The sequence below is a fragment of the Camarhynchus parvulus genome, chromosome 17, assembly GCF_901933205.1.
Source record: "Camarhynchus parvulus chromosome 17, STF_HiC, whole genome shotgun sequence".
Classification (NCBI taxonomy): domain Eukaryota; kingdom Metazoa; phylum Chordata; class Aves; order Passeriformes; family Thraupidae; genus Camarhynchus; species Camarhynchus parvulus.
The window spans coordinates 2,605,449-2,632,903 of NC_044587.1; the positions used below are offsets into that span (position 1 = coordinate 2,605,449).

At 57.0% G+C, this 27,455-nt stretch overlaps 1 protein-coding gene across 2 annotated transcripts in view; it reads right to left on the bottom strand.

Annotated features, from left to right (window-relative positions):
• The window catches only part of NOTCH1 (notch receptor 1), a 43,059-nt gene extending 24,714 nt beyond the window's left edge, over positions 1–18,345 (bottom strand). For both annotated transcript variants that reach the window (XM_030961186.1, XM_030961185.1), the window contains exons 1-2: positions 18,122–18,345; positions 16,350–16,431 (exon numbers count right to left, since the gene is read on the bottom strand). In XM_030961186.1, coding sequence (XP_030817046.1) covers positions 16,350–16,431; positions 18,122–18,179 — 140 coding nt within the window. In that variant the 5' untranslated portion in view covers positions 18,180–18,345. The remainder of the gene's footprint in view (positions 1–16,349; positions 16,432–18,121) is intronic.
• Between the last annotated feature and the right edge of the window lie 9,110 nt (positions 18,346–27,455).

The window sequence follows — 27,455 nt, forward strand, 5'->3', positions numbered from 1 at the left end:
GGCTGGGAAGGGGAGGATGAAAGGTGCTGGGAACAAAGGCGGCCCCCATGGAGGGGCCTGTGCTGACTTGCAGAACCGCAGCTGCGGCGCTGACATCCTGTGTCTCATCTCCCTCCCCTCCCTGCTGAACGGGGAAATCGAGGCACAAGGGACACATGGTGGGGGCAAGAGGAGCATCCCCATACCCACACCAAATCCACCATCAGCATGGGGACAGCCCTGCTCCCTGCCCACGCTGGAGTCTCTGCTGCACCAGGGTTATTTTTATCCTCCCTCCCTCCTAAATCACTCAAACACAATTAAGCAGGGGCTCAGCACGGGCTGGCAACAGGTGGGACAAGTTCCTGCTCCTCCAAGTCAGCAGAGAGCTTCCCCAAAGGCAAACGCTGCTGCATCCCTCTGCGTGGGGGCTCTGAGAAAAGAAGCCCTGATGCCACCACCAGCTTCACCATCTGTCACCACTGGCCACCTGGGCTGGAGCTGGCACCAGACATGTGCCCTGAGGGCAAACCCCACCAGCCATCCTGGTGGGCCTGGGCAGGATGTGTGGCTGGCAAGACTCTGCAAAGGGGGAGGATGAGGATGGAACAAAGCTGTGCACCTGACACAAAAAAATCCCAGGGATGAGGCACAAACCCCCCTGCCTGGGGGTAAGGCAACCCCAGCTGGAGGTGATGGGTGGGGAACGCGACAGCACCTGGGGGTCCCCAGGGCGCTGTGGCAGGTCAGGCTCAGGGCACCACGAGCTCACACCTGTTGCCATCATTGCCATCAGACCTGGTGGGACATCACATTCCTGAGCCTCCTGCATGCCTCCAAGCCTCCTGTGGCAAGGGGGAGAGCAGGGGGGTCCCAGAGGATGCTGCAGGGCACAGCAGTCACCTGCAACCCCCAAAACAAGCCCATGGGGCTCCTCTGGTGAAGCACAACCAGCAAACCCCACCCTCAGCCACCCCAGCCCGGAGCCACAGCGCTCTGCCGGCGGCAAGACCACGTTTCAGCCCCGCTCCCCCTCTCCTCCTACTTTTTTTTTTTTTTTTTTTTTTTTAACCCAGTTCTGATTTCATTGTTGGGGATTGTGTGAGAATTTGTCAGGATTCGGAGACATTTTGAGTTAATGAGACGGCATTATCCAGGCCAAATGAAAAAGAAAATGTGTATAATAATAAATCAGGGCATCTGCTCGGCACACAAAGGGCGGCGGGGAGCAGGTGTGCATCCTAATGAGGCTCAGCAGCTGCCGGCGCCCGCGGACGGACGGTGCCCGGCTCGCCGGCGGCTCCGAGCCCCGGGCGCCGCGGCCGCTTCTGGGTGGCTGCGCGGGGGAATGCGGAGCTTTGGGGCCGCCTGAGAAGGGCTCTTTGTGCGGGGCCGGGCACGGGCACAGGGACGGCGAGAGGAGCGGGCACAGGCACGCCGCTGGGCTGTGCAGTCATCTGGCAAAAGCGCCGATGTGCCGCACCGCACACGCTTTTTTTCTTAAAACAATCCCCCCGCGATGTGCGGGGCTGGAGGAGAGAGGAGCGTCACAGGAGGGTCTGGTGGGAGGGAAAGGAAGGGGAAAAAGGGAATGAGGAGAGGGGGGGACAAAAGAGGGGAATGAGGAGAGGGGGAAGAAAAGAGGGGAATGAGGAGAGGGGGGGACAAAAAGGGGGAATGAGGAGAGGGAAAGAAAAAAGGGGAATGAGGAGAGGGGGAAAAAGGGAAAGAGGGGAATGAGGAGAGGGGGGAAAAAAGGGGAATGAGGAGAGGGGGAAGAGAGGGAATGAGGAGAGGGGGAAAAAAAGGGGAATGAGGAGAGGGAAAGAAAAAAGGGGAATGAGGAGAGGGGGAAAAAAAAGGGGAATGGGGAGAGGGGGAAAAAAAGGGAAAAAAAAGAGGGGAATGGGGAGAGAGGGGAAAAAATGGGAATGAGGAGAGGGGAAGAAAAGAGGGGAATGAGGAGGAGGGAAAAAAAAGTTGCTGCTGGACAAAGAGGTGTGGTGGCAGCGTGGGAAGCGCTGGGCGCGGCGGTGCCACCATGGGACAGGGACACGGGGATGCTGCGGGACCAGAGGGGATGCTCGGCATCCCAGGACAAGGCTGGAGGCCAGCAGGGCTCTCTGGAATTGCGGTTCCTGCGCTGTGAGGTCGGGGAGAGAGGCACACAGCCCAAAGTTCTCCCGCCAAATTAATTTTCGGACTGATTCCCATTCCAGTGCAGGTAAATGGGGGTTTGAACACATGGATGGGAAACCAAAGTAAATCCCAGCCTGAGTCTGGGCGTGGTTATTTGCCAGGAGGTTAATTAGTGATGGGAAGAAGAACCTTGAGGGACAGGGAAGCCCCTGCCTGAAGGCACAGGGCGGGTTGGGGACAGTGGCAGTGCCTGGGTTGGGGACAGTGGCAGTGCCTGGTTGGGGACAGTGACAGTGCCCAGGCTGGGGACAGTGGCAGTGCCTGGTTGGGGACAGTGGCAGTGCCCAGGCTGGGGACAGTGGCAGTGCCTGGGTTGGGGTCAGTGGCAGTGCCTGGGTTGGGGTCAGTGGCAGTGCCTGGGTTGGGGTCAGTGGCAGTGCCCGGGTTGGGGACAGTGGCAGTGCCTGGGTTGGGGACAGTGGCAGTGCCTGGGTTGGGGACAGTGGCAGTGCCCGGGTTGGGGACAGTGGCAGTGCCCAGGTTGGGACAGTGGCAGTGCCTGGGTTGGGGACAGTGGCAGTGCCTGGGTTGGGGACAGTGGCAGTGGTTGGGGACAGTGGCAGCCCCGGTTGGGGTCAGTGGCAGTGCCCGGGTTGGGGACAGTGGCAGTGCCCGGGTTGGGGACAGTGGCAGCGCCCGGGTTGGGGACAGTGGCAGTGCCCGGGTTGGGGACAGTGGCAGTGCCTGGGTTGGGGTCAGTGGCAGTGCCTGGTTGGGGTCAGTGGCAGTGCCCGGGTTGGGGACAGTGGCAGTGCCCAGGTTGGGGTCAGTGGCAGTGCCTGGGTTGGGGACAGTGGCAGTGCCCGGGTTGGGGGCTGCCTCACTCCTGGCTGGGCTGCTCAGGGGCTTTCCAGGCTTGTGCTTCAGGAAACCCCTCAAGTTTCACGGAGTTCATAGATTATTTTAAAATTAATTTCTGTTTGTTTAAGAGCTGATTTATGGCCACAATCAGCTCCAGAAGTGAGGAGAGTGCAGCAGATGGCAGGGAAGAGTTCAGCCTGGATGGGCTGAGATGGGCACAGGCGGGCCATCAAGTCCAGAGTACACTCACACTCCATATCTCTCCTCCCAAAAGGGGCATTCCCAGCAAATCTTCAGGAAAAAAGCACCACAGCACAGGCACCTTCCAATCCAACAGTCACTGCTCTAACCCAGGGAGGAGTTTCTATCATTCCTCGTGGGGCTGTGCAGCACAGACCCTCTGACGTGCCCAGCCACACACACCCACTGCACACACAGCTCCCAGCACGGGAACCTCCCAAATCCTTCCATGGTTTCTGAATCATCTTGGTTTCTTTGTGCCCAGGACATCCTCCTCCCTCTCCACACCACTCCTGCATCTTCTGCAGATGCCTCAGCAGAGAACGGGGCTGTTCCTGCCCTCTCTGCAACAGCAGGTCTGGGACAAGCAGGGGAGAGCACATTCCCAGCTGTGGATGGAGCCACAGGATGAATTTCACTGCTCCCTCCCCTCACAGGTCCCAGAGCTCACTCACAGACAGACTGGAGCTGCATTTCAAAGCCCAGCGACCTCAGCAGATTCAGGGAGTCCTGGCTGCAGAGGAAAGCCTGGAGACAAGCCTCACATGCAAAGCAAGAGATCAAAAACCAGGTGAAGAACCAGGGCAACCCAAGCTGTAGTTATTTTCCAACTTCTCCAGGTCTGGAAAGGCTGGATTCAGCAGAGCTAAGTTCAACTCCCAGCTATGCTACAACCTCACCATGCAGCCAACTATTTCTCCAAGGACTAAAAACCTCTCCTAAAGCTCAGCCCAAGGAGCTGAGCTTTATTTTCTGCAAAAATCATGAGGTGGTGTCAGGTGAGCAGACGTGGAGGATGCGACGTCCCCGCGGGCTCAGCCAGGCGAAGATCACCCTGTGGTTTTTCCTTTGGCATTTCCCAAGCCAGGGCTACCCAAACCAAACCCCGAGCAGCTCATGGAAATTAGCATAGGAGACATTAAAGCTTGTCTTTAATTACAGATGTACCTGTTGGCAGAGGACAGGGCGGGTGCTGCGGGATCAAAACAGCTCAGGAGGGCCATTAGAAAGCGGCTTGGAGGTGCTGAAACGTGGCCAAGCTGCCTGGGGTCCTGAGGAGCCTCTGTGAAAGCCTCAGCTGGGCTGGTGTGGTCACAGTCCCAGCTCCAGGCACGACAAGCACCCCGCTCCCAAACCAGGCAGGAATGGCTAAAAATACCCCAGTGTCTCCCTCATTGTTTCCATTCACTCATTAACGTGCTGAGGAGGCATCAAGTGCTCCCTTTTAGCCACTGATGGAGGGTGATGGCATCCCCATCCCAATCCCCATCCCAGTGATGGCCAAGCCCTGCTCCAACACACAATTCCCCCTCTCCCAGCAGCATTCCAGCAGAAAATCTCACACCTCTGCACTTCTGGGGTGTGTTCCACCACGGGAGCAGGCAGGACAGGGGACAGCAGCCGGTCCCCACCCCTGTGCATGAGGGTGCTCCTTGCAGGGGTGAGCACACTGATTTACACTCCCCTGGGTGTCTGGGGCTGGCCATCCCAGTGGCTTTTTTTGTTTCTGGGGGTCAGGCAGAGGCTGGGAGCTGGATTCCCACAGCACCAGGCTGGGATGCGTCTTCCCCCTCGGAATGAGCATCCGAGTGCAAACTGTGGTGAGGGGGGACAAGATTAATAATGCACTGAGCTGCCAGCCATAAATCTGCATGATTCATGGCCAGTGCGAAGGGTGACGGAGAAGGCCTTGTCCAAGGTCAGACAGCAGGCCCTGGGGACAGCCTGGGAACAGCAACAGCAGCCCTGAATTCCCACTCTGCTCCCAGCACCAAGCCTGGGCCAAAATGGATCTGCTCAGCACGGGCACGTGCATTTGTTGTGTCTGCTGCACATCCTTGAGGAGTTACAGCCAGAGGCCCAACGCTGCAGCTATTCCAGCAAGGCTCCAGGAGAGCTCAGCAGATCAGAAAATCCAAAGAGTGAGCTTGAATGAATGAGCTGCAGGAGTATCAGAGCCAACAGCTGCCTCAGCTCTGCTCCACACCTCTGCTCGCTGGGCTGCCACAGCTTCCAGCACCTCTGCCAGAGGTGCCAGAGCTGGGGTGCCCATCCCAGCGCCCCCAGCCTTGCTTTCTGCTCTGGGTGCTCCCCGTGTGTGGCTCTGGTGCTGCCAGCCCTTTGCTGGCTCTGCGGTGCTCAAGGCTTTTGCTCCAAGCCACCAGCAACAGGTTTTGTCCCTGCGCAGCAATGCGGGCACTGAAAGCATCCCGAGGCAGATGTTTCTGTGACCTCTGACCCAAGACTAATGTTTTCCTCTCTGCACTGAGCTGCCATCTGCCACAGCCAGCACAGATGACACCCAGCCAGCACAGCTCCTGCATGGCAGCACGGGGGCTTTGTTCAAATCCAGGATGCAGAGCCCTGCACACGCACAGCCCAGGCCGTGTGCCAGGGGTGTCCTGGATGTGGCATCACCCCCCAGCTCACACCACCCACTGCCCTCCTGCCCGGACACAGCCTGTCCTCCCTAGGGATGCTGAGACCGCGGCAGGGCTGGAGGTAAAACCCACTCTGGGCTTAAAATGTACCAAAAAACCCAACAGTAAACCAGGTGTGAACTGGAGCACATGCACAGGCTGTCCTGTCCCCCATGCCCATCCTTTGGAGCGAGAGGTTCAAGAGACAGCAGGAGGGGACAGGGGGCTGGTGGGGACCCCCACCCTGGCCCCTGGCCGCACATCCAGGCTCTCTCTTATCTGCTCTGCTATCACCCAGCCTCTTCCTCACCCTCAGCTGCTGGAAGCATCAACGGCCGTGGTTGTTTTCCCCAAGGTCTGAGCAGCGTGGGAAAGCTGAGCAGGGCAGGCTCAGGTCTTTACTCAAGCACCATTTTGGGGGCATTTGAGACCAATGGGACCAGGACACTCTCTGGTGCTGGGGGAATGCCATTCTCTGTCCTGTGGCTCAGAACAGCCACCTCAGATGAGCCCCAGAGACCCAGGCAGAGCCACAGAGAAGGCTCAGGAGCACAACTGTGACCTTGAGTGGTGCAGAGGGTCCCCCCTTGGGACCTTCACAGCCCCAGGGCCCTGTGCAGCAGCAAATGTGCTGCGTGACCTGTTGGTGGCTGTGCCAGCGTGGTCGGGACCCCATGGAGCGAAGCAGAGCAGGACACTCAGATTTCACATGTTTGCAGGCAACAGCTGAGGGAAGGAGAACCAACCCTCAGGAGAGCCTCCCTTAGCTGCACAAGAGCCCAGAGGCAGTGCAGGCTGCTCCCAGGTGCAGAGCAGTGACACAGCCCTGCACCCCTCGGGGTAACCGTCACCCCCGGGCTGGCAATGGGAACCACAGCCCCACAGCTTCCCCTGTGCCCCAGCAGCTGCATAGCCCAGGCAGCAGGGAGCCTGCTTCCCAGCAGGCTGCCACACACAGGAGTCACCTTTCCAGTTGTGCCAGTGGCTCCCTGCCTGGCACAGCCCGGGCGCAGCGCCCCAGCTCTCTGCTGAAGTCACACCCTTTCCCGTAAGACACGTCTGCTCACTGCCAGCCCTGGCTGCAGTCTGACCAGAGAAAAGGCCACTGCTTGGGGATATGTCTCCCTGAGAGAAGAAACCTGCTTCTTACTCCAGCTTATCCCATTCACTCTCGTTCCACTGCCTCCCCAAGGATTCCTCCTGTGCTGCATGGAGCAACAGGTGCATTCTGTGGTGTCCAGGATGGCTTCCTGCCCTGGAAACATCCTGCTGGCACAGGAGCACACTCTGGAGCCAGGGAGGTCTGGAAAACAATCCTGCTGGGGAATCAGAGCTCAGCACCCTGCTCTCTGCCCCATCCTCCTTGCCTGGCATCACAGAAGGAAATTGGTGCAGGGAGACAAGGAATACTTTTGGGTGCTGCCCTGACCTCCCTGGAGCACGTGAGGCTGTGGATGCTCCCTGTTCCCAGGGGCTGGGGGGCTGCATGAGCCCCCTCTGGCTCCACACCTCACCTGCAGCTTTGCTTGGTGGTTCCTGGCACCAAAGGCTTCACCACAGCTGCCAGGAGAGCCAAGGCATGGAGGTAGAGCTGCCCTCACCCATGTGGGGCACCTGGACTGGCTGCTGCACCCTAAAGCTGCCCCGGCGCCAGCACAGCCCCACAGAAACCTCCAGCAGCCACGACAGAGCTCCCAGTACCAAAACCCAGCTCAAGACCTAAGTGGTGGTTTTTTAAGAAGTCTCATCCAGGTCCTGCTTTATTAAACACTCTGGGACACCAGCCTGGGAAAAAAGCAGAGTTTCACACAGGGAGGTGGTTGGCAAAGCAGCAGGTTACTCCAAGTGACATCAGGTTAATAAAGCAAGAGCAGATCTCCATTCTTGTTTAATTAAAAAAGCAAACTGCAATCCCAAGTCTTTGATGTGTTTTTTTTTTTTTCCTCTTGTTCCATTTCATTTTTGACCTAGCCCAAGTCATCTAATTGAGATTTTAAGATCCAGACTTTCATCTGGAGAGAAACTAAAGGAATTCCCAAAGCTGGATATGCTCGTGGACAGGAGTGGGGAAAAACATGCTAGAGCCCTGTTCCTCCTATGAAGGAAAAAAAATGCCTTTGTTTCTTAAGCAGACATTAGTCAGGACAGTTTGGGAATCAAAGTTCCCATTGTAATGAAAAACAATATAATCCCATTACTGAGCAGAGTGGCCAGGCTATTCAGGGGTGGTAACTGGCTACCTGGGAAGGAGCTGCCTTTCAATGCAGCTTCATTCACAACAAACATGAAAGATGTCGAAGGAAGAGCCCAAGACAAAACTCGCCCCATTCCCACCCTCAACAATGGCCGCTATGAAATATTTGTTTTCCCCAGTGGATGTTTTTTATATCCTCTGCCGGTGCAAAGCTGCACAGCCCCATTGTTCGTGGGAGCCCAGCTCACTCTGCTCACCCCGGCCCCTGCTCCTGCTCTTGCATTTATGGGGTGACCATGAAGGATGGATCCCCAGGGAACCCAGCCTGGGCTGGGGCTGGCACATGGTCCCATCACCCACCTGTGTGACATTCCTGGGGCAGGTCCCCCAAGGAGCACCCACAGCGCCCTTCAGACACTGGAATGGCAGCCGGCCCCTGTGGCATCTGAGAACACCCCCTGTGCAACTGCTCCCTGCTTCTGCCCTCTGAAAACGTGATATTCTTTAAGCCAGCAGAAGAAAAAGTCAGAATTTGGGGGAGATAAGGAATTTCTATCTCCACAGGCTGCCTGCCAGCCCAGCACTGCCTGAGCTCACTCTTCCCTCACCACCCTTTTTGGGGTGACTGCTGGTTTTGCCCTGCTCTGGACCAGCACTTGCTGCCCATGCAGGTTGAATTCACTCTGCTGTGCTCTCAGAGCTCTGGCACACACACAGCTCCAGTGTCACCATCTCACTCAGTGATGATGGACTCCCTCTTTTTTCCCCTTTCTCCCTCAAACCAAGTTTTGGCTAAACACCACACTGCCCCAGAGCCAAATATGGAAAACTCCCACTCGTGACCCCACCATCCCACTCGTCTAATCCTGAACTTCAAACTCATGATTAGGATCTGAACAGCCACCAAAAGTTTAAACAAGCTAAATTTAGCCCTGATATTTATAAACAAGGAGGAGAGAGGGGGTTTTGCAGAGCACACGGGTGCCCCGTGGCACAAAGCCAACCGAAAGGCAAAGAAATTCCTGCTGGGGACGTTTTCAGTGGGATGGGGAGCGGGCAGAGGTGGCAGTGGCCAGACAGGGATGGCTCCAGCTCCCCTCCACCTCACAGCCATGGAGCTGCTGGTCTCCCTTTGCAAGCAAAACTCCCAGAAATAGTTATCAGCAACAAAACTCTTGCCCACTTGGAAACCATGTGCTTAAGGAGCCGGGAGTGGATGGGTATCAGCTCCTGGGATCTGCATCCCGGGATTTCTGCTGCTGCCGAGTTTAACCAAGGAAACAGCAGAGAGGGAGGGAAGCCTGTGCCTCCTCTGACACCTTTTGCCGGCAGAAATCCCTGTGTCAACATGACGCCCTCGCCGAGGGAGCGGGACAATGGTGGCGGCTCTGCCCTCCGGCCGCAGCCCGCATTCCTGCCCCCCTCCCCTGGAAACCCCCCTTTTGTGGGGAGCAGCAGGCCCTGTGAAAGGGCCGTCTGTCGCCCTGCCTTTTGACTTGGAGGTCTGTGTCTAACATTTTAATAGGGGCTGGGGGCCGGGGACAGCCCCTCCCCGTCCCTGCTGCTCCCCCGTGGGGTCACTCTCCCAGCCCGCCCCAAAGCATCCCAGAGGACAGGAACATTCCTCCACCTGCTCCAGAGGAGCCAGCCCATGGCTTCACCAGCCAGGAGAGCCTTTGGGAAGATCTCATCCTGTTCCACTCAAGCAGGGATGCTCCAGCAGGATGGGACCGCTGAGGACATGCTCTCCTCCATGGCTGCAGAAAATTCCTTAAAATAAACCACGGGACATTCACAAATGCTCCATCCCCAGGCAGTGATGCCAGCAGGGGGTGTGTGGCCCTTGAGGTCCCCATCACCCTGCTGACAAAGCCAAAAGCCACAGAGCCAAGGGCTCCTTGCCCTGCTCCTCTTGGGGACAGGTGTGACAGCATCACATCACACCACAGAGGATGAGGAGGAACTGGCAGCAGCATGCCAAACTCAGGCCTGACAACAGATCCTGCACAGCCCAGAGGGTAAAGCAAAGCTGGCACTGCCACTCTCAGCCATGGTGAGTTTAAACCAAGCCCAAAGGCACAGGTTGCCCACCCCTGGGTGCCCCTGTGGCCCCCAGCCCTCCCAGCCCACTCGTCTGCAGAGTGCCCCTTCTATTAAATAAGGGCAGCGTTATAGCATCATTAAAACTTAATAAATCCATTTCCCATATAAATACCATTAAATCCAGGTTTTGGGGAAGGGAATTAGGGTGAAAACTTGTTAAAAGAAAATTACTTCGGCGCAAATAAATTTTTGCAACTTGACTGAGCATGAAAGTTTCCCATTAAAATGCGACTCGGCTCCCTTTGCTGGAAATGTGCAAGAGCCTAATAACCATGGCCTAAACATTAACTGTTTAACTGGCTTTTCCAATATTAACTCCAGGCTGCCACGGGGGGAAGGGGAGGACGTGACGGGTGAGAGCTTTAAGCAGACATTAATTACTGCAGTGTGAGGGAGGCACACCCTGAGCTCACCAGCATCCTGCTCCCATGGCACACACTGGGATTCTGGGTTTGTTCTGTGCAGGGCCAAGAGTTGGATTCAATGGTCCTTGTGGGTCCTTTCCAGCTCAGGGTGTGCTGGGATTCCCAACAGAACTGGTTTTGGGTATGGCTGGCTTGAAGCACAGCGTGAATTCTGCTGCATGTGGTAGGCATGAGTTGGGCTCAGCGATCATGGTACGTTGTTTCCAACTGAAAATATTCTTTCTGGGGGCAGAGCCCTCCATATAGCCCAGCCAAACATCTCTCCCCCATCCCCAACACCTCACAGAGGTTTTATTCCTGCATCTCTCGCACCCAGCACTGCATTTACCAATGGGAACCTCCAGCCCCAGAGCAGCTGTGCCTGCCCCTGGATCCCTGGAAGTGTCCCAGGCCAGCTTGGACAGGGTTTGGAGCAACCTGAGCTAGTGGAAGGTGTCCCTGCACACTGGCAGGGGGTGGAACAAGACCTTTAAAGTCACTTCTAACACAAACTATGCCACAGTTCCATGGTCACCCTTTTAACCACCAGCAAATTGCTTGAGATATGTGGAAACCCCAACACTGTCCTGTAACACAGACCTGCCCATGGGGAGGTGACAGGAGAGGACCTGACCCACGAGATGTGCACGAGAGGAAGGCAGAGTCCAGATGTGGGTGTCCAGGTGTGAACAAGCACCATCACACCTGGCCAGATGCTCAGCTGGAAGCAGTGCTGAGCTGCTCTACCAGCACAAGGTGTTAAACCCTGGGGAGTTCCCAGGTGGGCACCTCTAACTGTCCTGGGGAGCTGCCATGGTCTGGAGTCACTGGGACCAGCAGGATGCTGCAAAGACCTCCCACAGGAGCTCTGCTGTAAAATCCAGCCAGCAGGGCCTGACCCTCACACCTCTCTGCTCCTGGGTGCCTCCACACTCAGAGACCCAACAGATCAAAAATCCAGCATTTCCCCTCGACACCAGAGCAGATTTCTGACCTTATTCCAGAACTCTGGAATAAGGAAATCCAGGCTCAGGAGGGCACCCTGCAGCAAGGCAGCATCAGGATTTGGGCAAGGCAGAGGGATTTGGGCACAGTTGCTGGGATGGGGGGGATGCAGCACCATCACCCAGGCACAGGGCTCAGCACCATGTGCCAGGGGCATGTAATGAGATGAAAACACCATTTGGGAAGAAACTGGAACCATCCCAAACCATCACTTCTCCAGACTGCTGGTCTTTCTAACTCTGAACACAAAGCAGAGCTGCAGGAATAGCCCAGCTTGGGGAGTGGTGAGTGAGGAGCCCAAGTGCCCCTTGGTGCTGCCCCATCCCGGGCAGCAGAAGGAGCCTGGCAGGTCCCCGAGGATGCCTGCACACAGCCCTGAGTGCAGCAGGGGACTCTGAACACCTTCTTGACCAGGAAGAAGGCAGGACTCAACCCAGACCCCGCACCGGGTCTGCTTTCCCAGCAGGGTTTAAGTTACATCCCAGAGGCTCTTCCCCTCTGCAGCCCCAACAGATGGTGCAAAACCTTCACCTGGCAGCACGTTAACCACAGAGAAGTCTCCATCCAGATCCAGAGCTCACCAGCTCTCCCTAAGCGCACCCTGGGGCTACTCCCTCGTTAAACACGCTGATGCCCTATAAAATTCACATTCCACTCATGTACACACGCTGCCACCACTTGGGACACCAACCAACACGAGCAAAACAAGGGTCACCACACCCCCAGGCCTGGAAAAAGCAGGTTAATTTCCAAACAATGTTATTTTAAAACTTGCTAACTGCCTCCTGATGATGTTGTCCAAGCCCTTAATTGGTGAATAGCCTGGCCTAGCAGTGACTTATACGTGTCACCCTCGTGCTACATACAACAAACCATAATAGCCTGCGAGGTGAGGTATCAGCTGGAACAAATGGACGTGCTGTGGCTGCCAGCAGGGAGGAGGACAGCGAGTCAGGTGTTGAGATGGAAGAGATTTTGGTGGAATAAAACATACCCATACCATGGAGTGAGTGACCTCCAGCCCCAGGCAGCAGAGCCCCGCGTGCTGCTTCACACCACGAGACCATGGAGATTGAAGATGCCCCTGCTCACTGCAGAGGACCTTTAAAGGTCCCTCCTGACCTAAACCATTCTGTGAGCACACAGCTTGAGTGCCTGGTGGGGAACAGCCCCACTCAGGTGAGGTAATGAGCACCACTGTGAGTTCCTGACCCCTTCTGCATCACCCCATCTCTCCTGCTACTCTCTGCACTGTGGGACCTGCTGAGATATCTCCTCTCAAACACTTTCCATGCAGAACAACCCTCTGGCCACCACAGGTATCCAAGCCATGGACAAACCAAGCAAACAACCTCAGCCCAAGCAATAAAACCCCAAGGACGCAGAGCAGAAGTGAGTGGGACCACCTGAGACAACTGATAACCATCGAGGCACCTTGCAGAGAGCAGAGACACAAACAGATTCTCTTAGACAACAGCTAAAACCCCCACTGCTGTCTCAATGACCTCAGCAGCTGGGCTTCAGTTTCTATTCCACTGGAATCCACAACAGGTGACACTTTGGTATTTTTAATCTCCCCTCTTACCCATTTCCACCTTGTTCTTTCCGAGAATGAGATCAGACTCCAAAGAGCCGGCAAGAGTTCTCAACATGGCTGAATCACTGCTCCTCTACTTCTTTAAGAGCTTCCTCTGGTTGATTGTTCAACACTCCACCCTCTTCCTCTCCAGCACCAAGACTGCATTTTTTCTTTGTTATTATTTCATGGAAATAACGTTGGGTTAAAGCACATGAGAAAAACCAAACCAGAAGGAAACTTCCGCCCTTTACAATGAGATAACAATGACTGAGCAGTTGAATAACTTGAAGGGCACAGAAACTCGCGGGGCTCACATCACTCCTCTGCCTTCCTGGTTGTCTCCTGAAAGAGTTTTGAGCTAAAATAATCACCTCTTCCCGCCATGGCCCCCTTCAGAATGTTTCTTCCCATGTTTCTGGCCCGCTGCCCGTGGAAGCTGGTGGTGGCAACGGGCACCAGCTCAGGAGCCACTGCCCTGGCTGAACGACAACGCTGTGCTGATTCATAAACAGAGGAAGTACTTTAGCAAACTGACTTTTCCCCCTTTTCAGCACAAGCCCAGTGATTAATTTAACTTATTCTCTCCCTCCACCATCTCTTTTGCTTCTCTGAGCAAGAGGAGAACCCAGGCACGGCTCCTCTGGCTTTAATGGTGAGAGGCTGGTGGGGCAGGGCTGGAAGCTCAGCCCTCTTTCAATGCCATCTGCTTTTAACTAGCAGAGCAAGGGAGGTCCTGGGAATAAATGTCACATGACACAGGGAGCTAAAATCAGCCCGGCTCATTTGCAGGGATGCCAGTCAAAGCTAGGGTTATCCAACAGTCTAATTAGGAGCTATCACTAGAAGTCAAAAACGACCTCTTGGAAAAACCTTCTCATTTAGTCTGGGAAAATGCCTTAGTCCAAGGCAAGAGCCTCTTCTGGGATGCCACAGCTCCCCAGCACCACAGAACCTCCCGCCAAGCCCCGCAGCAGCCACCAACTCCAGCCTGGACCTTTTAAAGCTCCAGCTCTGGGACAAAAACACCCAGAGCCTTCAGCTGGGGTGTGTGCAAGACCCACAAACCTGCTGCTGCTCTGCCTGCACTGAAAGACCCGGATAACCCTGCCAAGATGGAGAGCAGCTCCAAAGGAGCCTAATTAGGGGGCTTCTGTCTCAAGCCCTCCAATCCAATGCTTGGTCCCTCCACTCAATTAAAGCCCTGCGTGCCCTGCACCGCCTGGCAAAGGGACAAGCAAGATAAGGCACCTGGAGCTTTACAAACTATCTTTGTAAAATAACAAAAAGCAGAGAAAGCTCCTGGTCTTGCACTGGCAGTTTCCTTTCCGTAGCAGGGCTGATAACCTGGGCTTGGAGTTATCAGAGTTGGCTTCACGTAACCCAACGAGCTCTGTCCCGCCACAAGTGCTGGGACACTCGTCCTCTGGAGCAGCATCCCCCTCGTACACTATTTATTTCACTCCACTTTCTAATTGGATTTGTGGGGGCAGCACAAAGGGGCTTTATGGCCAAACTTTGTTAAGTGCCAGGCCGAGCAGAGATGTGGCCAGCAGCCAAAATGGTGCATTTCACGCAGGCGCCAAAGGGCAGTGCCAAGCTTTTCTGTGTCTGCTATCTTGTGCTCTTGGCTCTGCTTTGTTTAAGAAGCTTGCAAGCAAAGCTCCTCGTCAAGAGATATTCAAACAAAGTGAAAAACCGGGATTTTGTGAGTTGCTATCAGGTAACTTGGGAAGTTGCACCTCCTTCAGTCTGGCTGTACCTCCAGTATCTGCCCCCATCGCCCTGCACGGGACAAGAGCTTTCACACAGCCAGAGCACACACCTTGAGCTCCTGCAAAAATAACTCACACACGCTCACAAGGCATCTGCAGCCAAGAGAGAAGTGGTTATTCACAGCCAGCAACCAAGAACTTCTTTAAAGTTAACTTTTTCTCTTAAAAAAAAGCCCAACCCACCCCGAGCCTACTTTGGAGGCTTCTCCAAATAGAGCTCGCACACATCAGGTCTAATTAGATTCCATCACCATCTGCACATGAAATGTAAATCAGGAGTTGCAGAGACTTAAGAAAAAAAGGAAAGAATGACCACAAGGAAAAGGAGGGGTGCAAGGTTGGGGAGGGGGTGGAGGGTTGGGCATTCTGGGAAGCCATACATGATTAGTCACACAGCATTAATCTGCCTCCCTTAACAATAGCTGCCGAATTTCGACCGAATCCCAGCTGTCGCTCTTTGAATGAAAGAAAACAAGATTTAGAGCGTCAAGCGTTGGTAAGGGCTTCTGTGCAAAAAAAAGTGGCGTGCATTCATTAGTGCCTCACAAAGGGACCCAGCCTTTGTCCATTAAATTGCTCATGTGCCTGATTGATTTGCTGATTTATTTGCACCAAAGGGTTGGGGGGCTCAGCTTGGAGAAGGGGGCGGGAGGTGCCCGGCGACTGGGCAGAGTAACGGCACCCAGGCGGATTTGCAAAAAAGCAACACACATTGTCAAGGGAAACTGCCATTCAACAGGTTGGGATTGGAAATGCCTTCAGGTTCCTCCGCCGAGGACTTCCCATTTGGAAATTTGGGGTGGGTGGGAACGTCTCTCTGCCTGCTCACAGCTCAGGCCGTGTTCAACAGGCAGAGGGGAAATCTGGCCGGAAAACAGAGCCTTGCCCATTCACATTTCTTTTATGGAATAGTTTTAAAAAGGGAGCTGGAGTCTTATTCATTTCTCTTGGTTATTGTTCCCTGGGAGCCTGCAGTGAATCGGCCATCGCTGCGGTGGGTCGGTTGGTCCTTCAAAGAGTCCCAACGCTTTACACATCCGTTTCCCCACAATCAGCTTGGAGAAAGACCCGGTCTGGGTGCCAGGTCCCACCAGGAATGCCAGCCTAGACCACAGCCTGGCACCAGCACTGGCAGGGCTGCAGGAGGAGGTGCCCTGCTCCCCTGGCGATGCCTCATCGGCCCACGGACACCACTGGGGCAGCTCCAGCAGCCAGAGCCACGCCATGGAACCTCTCCTGAGTGTTTACTGGAGGTGCACCAGTCACCCTAGTGTGCAAGGGACTGAAAGGCAATGCTTCGGGGCCAGGAGGGAGTAGCTGGAAAACAGACAGACAGACAGCCTCCCTCCCCGCCCGACGGTCCAAGGAGCGCCGCAGACTGGCCCTACCTCCTGCTCCACCAGCAGGGCAGTCTGCATAGGCTAACACCAGCAAAAAACATGGCCCTTTGCCCATGTTTTTCCACCCAGCCAGGAACAAAGCCCGATCCTGCCAAACTCGCGGTGACTCCTACACAAGCAGGTTATTCTTGCCACTCAAGGAAAGAAAACGCATCTTGCCCTATTAAATCCAGAGCCTTCAAAGCAAAGTCAACATGAATGTCAATAACTTTGGTCGGGGGAGATGGAAATCCTCTGGCTGTTCCATACTTACTGGCACACCTCCGTCCCGTTGGGAAAAGTTTCACACTTGCCCCCGTTGAGGCAGGATTCGGCAAGCTGCGAGCACCGTAAACCTGCAAACAGAGGGACAGCATCAGCCACAGCTCAGGGCCCTGGTGGCAACAGGGGGGCTGCATCCCCTGGTGTCACCTGGGCTGGGGACAGGCTTGCTGAGACCCCCTAGACCCCCTGTGCCTGCAGAGCCTGGTGAGGTGGGGTCCAGCGCCCGGCAGCCCTCGCCCGCAGGGTGATGGATGGAGCAGGGACTGTGTGGCCCCTGCGCTGAGAGGCTCACCTAAAAATAAACCCAGGGTGGGTGTGAGGGTAGGCTGTGCCTGCTCCTCCAGCAGGAGGACTGACAGAGAGAAACCCCAGATCAGGCCCTTGACTGACAAATGCCATTTGGGAAAAAACATCCAGCCCGGGGCCCATAAGTTACCACGAGCTCGGTAACGAAATGAGTCGCCCGTCATAACTTGCTATGAGTAAAGGTTTCATTGTCTAGCCCTCAGAGCCAAATTCTGCAGAGTTACCACAGCAACTCGCTGAAAGTACCAGAATCGCTTCCGATTTCCACCCCGGCTCGCTCTTCCCCTTCTCTGCCCGCTCGCTCTTCACGGTAACTGGTTCTGCGCCACGCGTGTGCAGCCGGGCCAGTTTCACATTGAGCGACTGCAGCTCCGCACCGCCACCGCCACAACCCAGATCCTGCCCTGGATGCGCGCCGAGCCCGCCGGGTCACCCCGCTGGGGCTCCGTGTCCCACGGCACACGGGCTGGGGCGCTGGGGACCGCTCGGGCCGGGCACAACTTTCTGCAAACTTCGCCTCCCACGGCTCCCAGCCCTGCTGTGGGAGCAGCGCCGCTGCCTTCGCTCCCCAAAATCCTCTCAGGGCTCTCCAGAGGGTGCTACTAGCTCGGTCCTGGGGCAGAGGGGGACTGCAGGGCCCCGAATCCCCGGGATGCGCTGCTCCCCGCTCCGTCCCGCACCCCCGGCCGCTTTAGGGGCTCTTTTCCCGTGTCCCGACCCGCCGCCCCCGACGGTCGCGCAGCGCTTTGCGGCGAAGCACCCGGACCCGCCCCGGAGAGGGGGCCCCGGGGGGCCTCGACTTTCAAGAAACAGGAAACCGAGAAAAATTTGCAAAACGGTCAAAAGCTCTCGCAGAACAGCAGCAGGAGCGCGGCCGCCCTGCGCGCCCCTCCGCCGGGCCGAGCCCCGGTTCCCCCGGCGGCCCCGGCACCGAGCTCCGCTCCCCGCGACGGCAGCGAGCGCCGCTCCCCCGGCAGCCCCGGGCACCCGGCTCCGGCTCCCGGTGGCCCCGAGCGCCTCCTTCGGGGCACCGAGCCCCGGCCCCGCCGCGCTCCCCCGCGCCGTCCCAGCCCCGGCTCCCCCGAGCTCCGGCCACCCCCGCGGGGCTCAGCCCCGCTCTCCCAACCCGGTTCCGGTCCCGGTCGTCCCGCTAGCAACGAACTCCGGTTCTCCAGCAAGAGCCGAGCCCAGTCCCGGCGCATCCCGCGGCACCGAGCCCCGGTTCCCACGCGGACCCCGCGCCCGGACCCCCCCGAGGGCGCCGCGCTCCGGTCCCGCCGCAGAAGCCGAGTCCCGGTTCCCACGGGAACCTCCCGGTCTGGACCCCCCGACGGCGCCGGGCTCCGGTGCCCGCCGTGCCCCGCTGGGCTACGGTGCCCGCCGCTCCCGGCCCCGCTCCCGGCAAACTTCCTGCGGGGCGGCCGGTGCGGGGCCCGTGCTGGCGGCGGCCCTCACCTCGCGTCAGGGCGGGCAGCAGGAGCACCAGGAGGCCGGGCGCCAGGAGCCGCTCCATCCCGCTCTGCTCCCGCCGCTCACAGCCGCATAGATCCGCGGGGCCTCGGCCGAGCCGAGCCGAGCCGGTGCCGGTGCCTGTGCGGGTCCGCGCCGCCCCGCCGGGAGCCCCAAACACAGCGCGCCCCGAGCGCAGCGACTCGAACGCGGCGCCTCCCGCGGCTGCTCAGCCCCGGCGGGCCGGGCCGGGCGGCGGGGGGCGGGACGGGACGGTGCGGGGCGGGCCGGGCGCCGCGGGACGGGAGGGGATGGGACGGGACGGGCGAGACGCTCCTCCCTGCCCAGCCCGGGGGGCCGCCACCGGGAACCCCCTTCCCGCCACCGAGGGTCCCCGAGTGGGACGCGAGTGGGGCTGCGGGGTCCGCGCAGACCCTACGGACAGCCCTGTCCCTTTATGCTGCCACCGGACACCCCCGGTGTAGCCCCCCGCATGCAGACACGGATGTACCGGGTGCAGCTCCTTCTCTTCGTGCAGCCTCCCCCTGCAGTCCCCCAAACCCCGCAGGGCAGCCCCACATTCCCAGTGGAGCTCCTGCACAGCACTCACGTGCAGTCGCTACAGAGCTCCTGCACAGTTCTGCACACCTGCATGCAGCCCCTCAAAGCAGCCCCGCATTTCCCCAGTGCAGCTCCGGACACCCCCAGTTCAGCCCCCACCCCAGTATTGATGCAGCCCTCCCCCGTGAACACCGTGCATAAATCCCAGTGTAGCTCCTCCATGGTCCTGGTGCAGCTCCTGCACAACTTTCCCAGTGCAGCCCCTGCACATCTTCCCCAGTGCAGCCCCCCCAGCCCCTGCACAGCCCCTGGGGCCGCAGCAGCCACTGAGTGACCACAGGAGTCGCCAGGCCAGCCTGACCCACAGTGTGTCCGTGCAAGGACCTGGGGCACACCAACCACGAGAATGGGGTGGCTGTACTGGGGGACCAGGACATGGACTGACCATCCCCTGGGTGCTGGGAAGCACAGTGTGGGGTTCCCCTTCTGACCCCACCGGGACTCAGGTGTGTGCAGGTACGCGGAGCCGTTTCCCACCCAGCTCCCCCGCAGGTGCCGGCAGCTGGGTCGGATGTTGTTTGTTTTGTGCCGTGAACTCCTGAACTCCCAGGCAGAGCCTGGCCAGCCCCGTGCGCCGCATCCACAAATAAACAAACACTCTGGGAGAAACGGGGAAGCCAAACCCAGGGGCAGCCCCACAAACCCCATGTGTCTGCAGGTTCTTGTTAGAGCAGTGGTGACAGGAGGTCCCTGTGCCCTTATCCCCAGAGCCCCATTCCTGCCCCACTGGGCTACAGTCAAGTTTAAAAAACCAAAAAAGCCAAGCTGGAATGCCCCGCCTGAAATCCATGCAGGCCTTGAGCCCAGGACAGGTTGAAGCCCTCACCCCAGCGTTTGTGGGTGTCTCCTGCAAGCAGTGGCTGCAGGGGGTGCTCAGGGCTGTAGCCACAGAGCACCACTGATGGGAACAGCCTGCGTGAGGGTGCTTAAAAATGATGGCTCCTCATGGGCCCTGCTCAGCGAGGCTGCAGTGCCTGCAAAAGTGGGGAGCAAAAACTCAGTATGGAGAATTTGGGGTACCATCTCTTCCAGGGATGTGGATACTTAAATCCCATTGGACTCTCGTGTCTACTGTTGGAGGCTACTGGATGGTTCTTTTGCAGCTCCCAAACATGAGGACATGAAGGGATGGCTGCCAGCCTCTGGCTGAAAGCTTGGGAAAGAGGAAGGGGAAGGAGGATCAGCAATGGGTTAATGGGAGGGAGGTGACACTGTGGCCATCTGTGTCTCTCATCTCAGGGTACTTCACCAGCCCCTGGGCTCATCCCATCCCATCCCATGCCAGCCCTGCTGTTATCCCACTGCTTCCTGTTGTAAACTATTTCCAGAGCAAGTGTGAAACAATTAAACAAACCGAAGGGCAGAGTCTGCTCACCAGATCAAAGGCGTGAGCCCTGCAGCGGTACCTCGCTCCTGCGGCTCCCTCCTTCCCTGCTCCTCCTGCCTTCCCCACTCTGGGCTCTGAAGCAGTGTCCTGACTGGGGCTGGGGAGCCAGGGCCCTGTGTGGAGCACGGTGCCACGGTGCCACTCAGGGTCCAGGTGGCACTGGTAGCTCGAGCCTTGAACAATTCCAGAATGTGGGTGCTGCCTGTTCTATCCTCCCTGCAGACACAAGTATGGTGACAACAACTGGGCAGTGGGATGTGACCCCAGCTGCGCCACCACAGCCTTATCACCATCCTCAGCCTCATCTGGAGGTGTGAGGACAGCCTGAGGTTCCTCCACTTGGGCATCCTTAGAGATGGAGACTGTGTGCCCTTTCTCCATCTCCCCCTTTCCCCCTCTCCGTCAGAGCCCCCGGAGCAGGGAGCATCTCAGCTCCACTGCCTGGAAATACCGGCTGAAGCTTTGCCCGGGCTTGTTCTCCATGTGCAGAAAGCACCGTGCACTCAGCTCAGCTGTGCTCTGGGACTCGATCCCTGAGACTTGGGAGAGACCCCCCTGCCCCTCTGAGCCACCATGGGCATGCCTGGGGACACGGGGCAGTCAGGGTGCCACACCTGTGCCATCTGGGGATGGAGAGGTGGTGATGCTGAGGGATGTGCAGGGTGCTGGAGACACTGCATAACCCTGTGTCCCAGGCTGCTCCTGGGGGTGCTGGGCTGGAAAGGCACATGGGAAGGCAGGGGTGAGCCCCAGCCCTGGGTTTGCTCTGTGGTTGGAAGGGTCTGTGTGGTGTCCACAGCACAAACACAGCCAGACCGGGCGTGCGGCCGCGCAGCCGCGTCGCCTCGTCCCCTGAGGACAGCAGGTCAAATACATCTATTTATTGCCATCACCCCGGGGCTCTGTGACCCCGCAGCTCTGGGGCTCTGCTTGGGGAAAAGGCTCTGCTGGCAGGGAGCTAAAAGGGTCCTCTGTGGTTTCCCATGGAAGCCTGAACACGAGGATGGCTCCTCCAGCCAGGCGCTGCTGCGAGATGTCCCGATTTAATCTGGTTCCATCCTTCCCCTGGTACTGAGGGATCTGCTGCAAGACCCTCGTGGGGAACCTCCTCAAGTTTCCTTCTCCCAGACGCCTCCTCCAGAGACTCCTACCAGCAAAAGTAAAAAAGGGAGGAAGGCAGAAATCAGCGCCCAGCATAAATCTTTTTGCAGTGAGAGGTGAATAAGACATAAATCCAAAGAAAATTTTTCTTTTGAGTGGTCTTCAGGGGTTAAAAATAATGGGATTTTAGGTCCTTTTAAAAATAGTGTTTGTAAAAGGCTTTAATAGAAACCTTGGCAACTGTCCATGTGATTAGTGATTTAAAAACATGAAACCTCCACACATGTTTAAAAGTTTTAATAAGTTAAAATTAAATGAGTGAAACTCTGGGAATATTTTTTTGTTACTGCAAGCTAAGAAAATCATGTCCGTTAAGCAAAACTTAATACAAATATAAACAGGTAATGCACATCTGTAAATTATTTTCATGTCTCCAGGGGCTGGAAAAAAACCTAAGTGAGACCAGCATTCTTATATATATTTTGCCTTGACAGCTCAGGAAAAAATTTGCCAAAAACCAGAGTTAGAGCACTGGGCTGGCGTGGGAAAGTTGGTTTAGTGAGAAATTTGCCCGAGGCTATTTAAATAAAAACAGGCGTTTTTCTTTAATGGCAAATGCCTGTTAAATACAACCAAGGCGGCTTCCAATCGCCTGAGTAACTTGTGTGCCTATTCCTTCTTGACACTTTCATCTCTTTATCATCACAATCAATATTTTGCTCTTATACCTTTGGTGCAATAAAAATAAGACTGATAAGGCAGACATCAAACTGGATCTCTCCTGCTTTCCCCACCGTGCTTGGCTTGGCATTGCTCTGCCTCCTGGATTTTGGAGCAGCACGGAGGGTTAGCCCTCCTCATGCTAGTACATGCACCCCCACCCTCCCTCATGCTCTGAAAAAAACCTAATTTTTAGTAATTAAGTGTGAATCAAAGCAAGTAGAGCATCCTGGAAAGTCTGAGCAGATAAAAATGCACTGGTCATGGAGTCTGTGAGGTAAAACTATCCCCAAACTTCTCCATAATGGGATTAAGGCATGATTCTCTGGGGCACCAGAGAAAAGAGGCTGGATTTGCAAGAATGGTCTAAATCCTGATTTGTTTTAATCTTATCTTTCTTAAATAGCTGAGTGGAGGATTGTGCCTGAACAGTCACAGGTTAAATCACCCCGAGTGCCATCCCTCTGCCACAGTGCTCTGGCAGTGCCCGTGGAGGACGACTTTCCTACTTTCCTCCCACCAGTGCCGTGGGGTTTGGTCCCATCAGGATGTCCAGGGCTGGGATGGGACAAAGGACAATCAGTCCTTGCTGCCATGGGCAGAGATTGGTGCCATGTGTGTCCCTGCCCTGGCACGGCTCCTGCGCCAGGCTTGGCACCCGCCGAGTTTCCCTCCTCACGAAGGGCTGCTGAAACTGGTTTTAATTGCAGGGTTGCTCCTGGCCATCATTTCTCAGTGTGTAAAGTCAGCTCAGGAACTCTTGCCCAGGGATTAGTGACAGGCGGGAAGAAGTCCCCGCGGAGCAGCTTTGCCCGCACCGTTTGTACCTGGGTGAAAGGTGCTGCTGGGGAATTGCGCTATAAAATCTGTGCCTTGTTTAAAATAAAATGTCTTTATGGGCTGTGAGGGGAGAGCAGGTGCTGGGCAGGCATTGCTCAGCCTGGCCCTGGCCCCTTGGTCCCTGTGCTGTTCCTATCCACCTCCATAAAACAACTGAAACATTCTCTGTTGTGTAAACAGAGCCTGCTGGGGTTTATGGGGCTGCGAGTGAGAATGTGCTTGTCCCCCGGCCCGTCCCAACCACATGGGCTGCTGGAAATGCAGCTCTCCTGTCCTTTGGTGCGTGTCCCTGTTCTCTCCATGCTTGTTCACGCCTTTGTCTGCACCCTGGTGCTGCAGACCCTGCGTGTCCCTCTCCTGTCCCTCAGGGTGTCACAGACACCCAGCTCAGGGATGGGGACAGCTCTGCGCACCACAGAGGAGATGCAGGGGGTGACCCCAACTCTGTGGAGTGCAGACCCCAGCCCAGCTTTGTCCTGGTGCTGGGGACATGTGGGACACATTTGTATTTCATGTGCATCTTCATTCAAGGCCATCCCTTCTTTGCTTTTTCTTCCATTCCCCCTTTTCCTGCCGAGGCTGTTTCATCACCTCAGCAAGTAAATTGCTCACCAGAGTGTGTGGAAAGGCCAGGATCAAACCTCCCCTGATATCTCCATTGAATAATCGAAAACCATCGCTCACAGCAGTGAAAACCCGAGCGTGATTCTCTGTGCACAAGCCCGGGCATGAACCTGATACTGGATTTCTGGACCATGGTGCAATGCCATGCTCATCCAAGTCACGCTGGCATCCCTGCAGTTTCACCCTCTCTGTGCTGCTGGGATTTGCCTCTCCCAGGGCTCATGCTCAAGAAAAACGTCATGCCATGTGGACACTCGCCCCACAGAGGTTTCGGGCAGGTTTTGTGGGAGACATCACTCACAGAGATCTGGGCGTGCCCCTTCTCGCTGTGCTGGCCCGGGGGGCTGGGCTGCAGGGTCCCGGGATGCCACTGATACCAGCAGGGAGTTTCAGGGGTGGTTCAGTGCCAGCTCTGTTCTCACAGCTCTGGGATTTGGGACTCCTGTGCTGGGATGAAGACAGCTGAAATTCTTAAGCGGTTACAAAATGAGAGTAAAAAAGGATTTTCTGCACGGCAGCCTTTGCTGATGCTCCATTCACAGGCACTCCCACCCACCGCCCCCTCTTTCCTTCCTCATGGAAACGGGAAGGCTGGGAGATGTTTCACTTTCCAGAACGGCTGCAAAGCAGTCCTTTGCCCCCTGAAACACGCACAGGGAGGACCACACATCCTCTGCACTGATGCAGGGTGTGCTGGGCTGCTGCACTCCCAATGGCAGCCCCGTGCTGGGGTGCTGGGGGTGCTCCTTTGTCCCCCCCTGCCATGGCTGGGCACATGTGTGAGGGCTGCTCTCGGGGAACACTTCCCACCCAGCTCTGACCTTGGTGCCTCCCAGCAAAAACACCTCCTGGAGAGGGGCCAAACACAATAGCCAGTTCCTTCTACTCCCTTCCTTCCCAGGCAGCCACAGTATCACAGGGCTCGGCCGCGAATCAAAGCCAGGCACACGAAGACGGGAACCAGGAGAAATCAGCCCAAAGATGCCATTTCCTCTCGGAGAGCAGTGGCTGCGGGGCACAGGGGGTCCCACCACAGCCTGCCAGGGAGGGAGGACCCCTGCAAGCCATTCTTGGGGTACTCAAGAGCTGCAGGAAACCCCTGTCATGCCCATGGACCAGGGCACTGGGGATCCCCTGCCCTGAGCTGGCTCTGGGGCTTGGTGGTGCCACAGCCGGTTCCAAAGGGTTTGGAGGAGCCCCAGAGCCCATTCCCAGACCTCTGCTCACGGGCAGCTCTATGTGAGTGATTTCTTTCCCAGAAAATCATGGTGGGTTTTCACAGAATCGTGGAGTATGCTGAGTTGGAAGGGACCTGTCAGGATCATGGAGCTCAGTTCCGGAACCTGTACACGATACTGTGAGAGATGGTATCAAAAGCTTTGCTGAAGTTCACAATGATTACATCTACTGGCTTTCCTAGATAACTATTGTTTTTCTTTAGCTTTAGGCTGAAAAATAAATCTAACTACAAGTCCTTGCAATGCCAGAATCCTTTGTCTCCCCTTCACGGGGAGAGGTCATTGCTGTTTGGTGAGACTGCTGCCTCTCAGGGATGGGGGCTTGGGGTTCCCTGGCTTGGGGTTCCCTGGCTGTTCTCCCTCTCAGGGATGGGGGCTTGGGGTTCCCTGGCTGTTCTCCCTCTCAGGGATGGGGGCTTGGGGTTCCCTGGATGTTCTCCCTCTCAGGGATGGGGACTCGGGGCTCCCTGGATGTTCTCCCTCTCAGGGATGGGGGTTCCCTGGCTGTTCCCCCTCTCAGGGATGGGGACTCGGGGTTCCCTGGCTACTCTCCCACGCACAAGGACAGGGTGTTTGCAGTGGGCACAGCCCGGTGGCACGGGCCGGCCGTGTGCCGTTCCACCCCCGGCAGCACCTCCGCCTGCGGGTGGCGGGCTGGGAACCGGCCGGCCGGGAGATGCCAGCAAGGTGTGATCCCTCCTCTGCCGCCCCGAGCCGCCGACTTCAAAGCCCGGTGACCTTTCAAATGCAGCAGCTCCCACACAGGGCGGGGAGATTCCCAGCCGGGGAGGAAGCGGGGATTGCAAGAGGGAAAGAAACCACACACACACCTGGAGCCCAGGATGGATGGGACCCACCCCCTGTCCCAGCACATGGCGACAAGGTGATGCTGCCTGGCGGGACCCACGTGCCACCACCAGCTCCCCATTCCTGGCAGGATTTTATGCCTTTGGAGTGTGCTCCTGGCACAGCTGGGCTGGGCTGGTGCTGTCACCTGGACTTTGGAGTGCAGAAGCTGCCGAGGTGGTGGTGTCCTGCTCTGGCACCTGGCTGAGCTGTGCCCCTGTGGCACTTGGGTTCTGCCAAGGCCTGGATGGAGCCACGGCCCTGCCCCACGGAGCAGGGAGCTGCAGGAGCCCGCAGGACCGTGCTCCCACGGATGTCCAGCAGCATAAACACATCAAAGCGTGTCCTGATGGCAGCGAGTAAACAGGAAGGGACAGAAACACAAACACGGCTCCTCGCAACTGGCGGGGGGAGAAAAACAACTCTCTCTCCAGGCGGGAGAAGCTTTGCTGCCTGCTCAGCTGTGACCCTGTGGAGAAATGAGCCAAATGAGCCAAATGAGCCAAATGGGCCAAATGGGCCAAAAGGGCTTGGGGCCACCTGCTGCAAAAATGCTGTTGGGTGGGTGGATGTGGGGGGCTGAACACTGCCAGGGGGGCTGCAGGGGTTGTGGATGCCCCTGTGCCCCTCGCTGCCCGTGCATAGCAGGGCATTGTGCTCAGTGCTCTGGGCAAAGTGGATTTGGGGGAACTGGTGGAGAAGGGGCTGAGTGGGATGGTGGCAGCACGGGGTGTTGCAGGCTGCTGCCTCACCCGCTGCTTTCCCGGAGCCCAGGCCGGTTCCCAGGGCTGCCCCACGGGGCTGCGCCAGGATCCCTAATGGGATTAAGGGCCTCCTTGCCGGTCATCCCATCCTAATCCCGCTGGGAGGCGAAAAGTCAGGCTGGGACAAAAGGCATTAGCTGTCTGTGCCTGGCCGTGGCCGCTGACTCCTGCGCAGTGCTGGGGCCGGGGCAGCAGCCACAGACCCCTCTCTGCTGCCATGTGGGTGGTCACAGCCTCTGGCCCGCTCCCTGGACATGCTGGGGACACTGCTGGGGACACTGCTGGGGACACATGGGGACCCCAGCCATGCCAGCCCTGGGCGTGGGAGCGCGGTGCTGGCACGGCTGCGCTGGGCGTCAGTGGGACGAGCTGATTCACTGCCCAGGAGCAGCTGCTGTCCAGCAAAGTTCCTGTTTTTCAGTGAAATCCCTAACTCCATGCCTGGAACAAACAAATGAGAGCAGAGCAGGTGCCTGGCCCTGTGCAGGGTGGGTGCAAGGGCACAGCCTTGGCTGGCTGTTGAAAACACAAACTCCGGAGCTGGACTGGTCCACAGTCAAAAACTGAGAAAAGAACTCAAAAAAAACCACTCTCCAAAGAAACCCCAGACTCAGGGGGTTTGGGAGGGAGTCAAACCCTCCTGCTTTGGGGCATGAGACAAAGTGAAAAGGTAAGAAAATAAAAACTAAAATTTCCCTGGAGAGGGATTATCCCTCCCCTCCACCTCATCCCTGCTGTCCCCCAGGCAGCCCAGCAGAGTCCTGGGCAGTGTGACCAAAACCACCTCTGCCCCCATGGGAGATGACTCTAAGAATCAGACTTAGGCTGTGCTAACTGTTCAGGGGTTTTAAATGAAACCATTATTTAAATGAAAACATTAATGTGTTTCTCTGCTCAGGCACAGCAATGCAGGAGCAACAAGCGGTGCACAGGAAAGAGGAGCTCATCCCACCCCACAGCACTCCCTGGGGAGAGCCCAAGGTGCCTCCAGCACAGGGAACACGAGGGTGAGGGCCCCATCCAGGCTATCCCTGCCCCCCAAACCACAGCCATGCCGGGGTGACACCCAGCACAGCCCCAGGGGCAGCGGGCAGGCAGGGGGGCAGAGCTCCCCACTGGGAGCAGGCTGGCTTGGGTTTGCTGAGCGGGATGTTTTCAAACCTGCTCTTGAGGGAGGAGGTTTGCCAACGGAAATATGT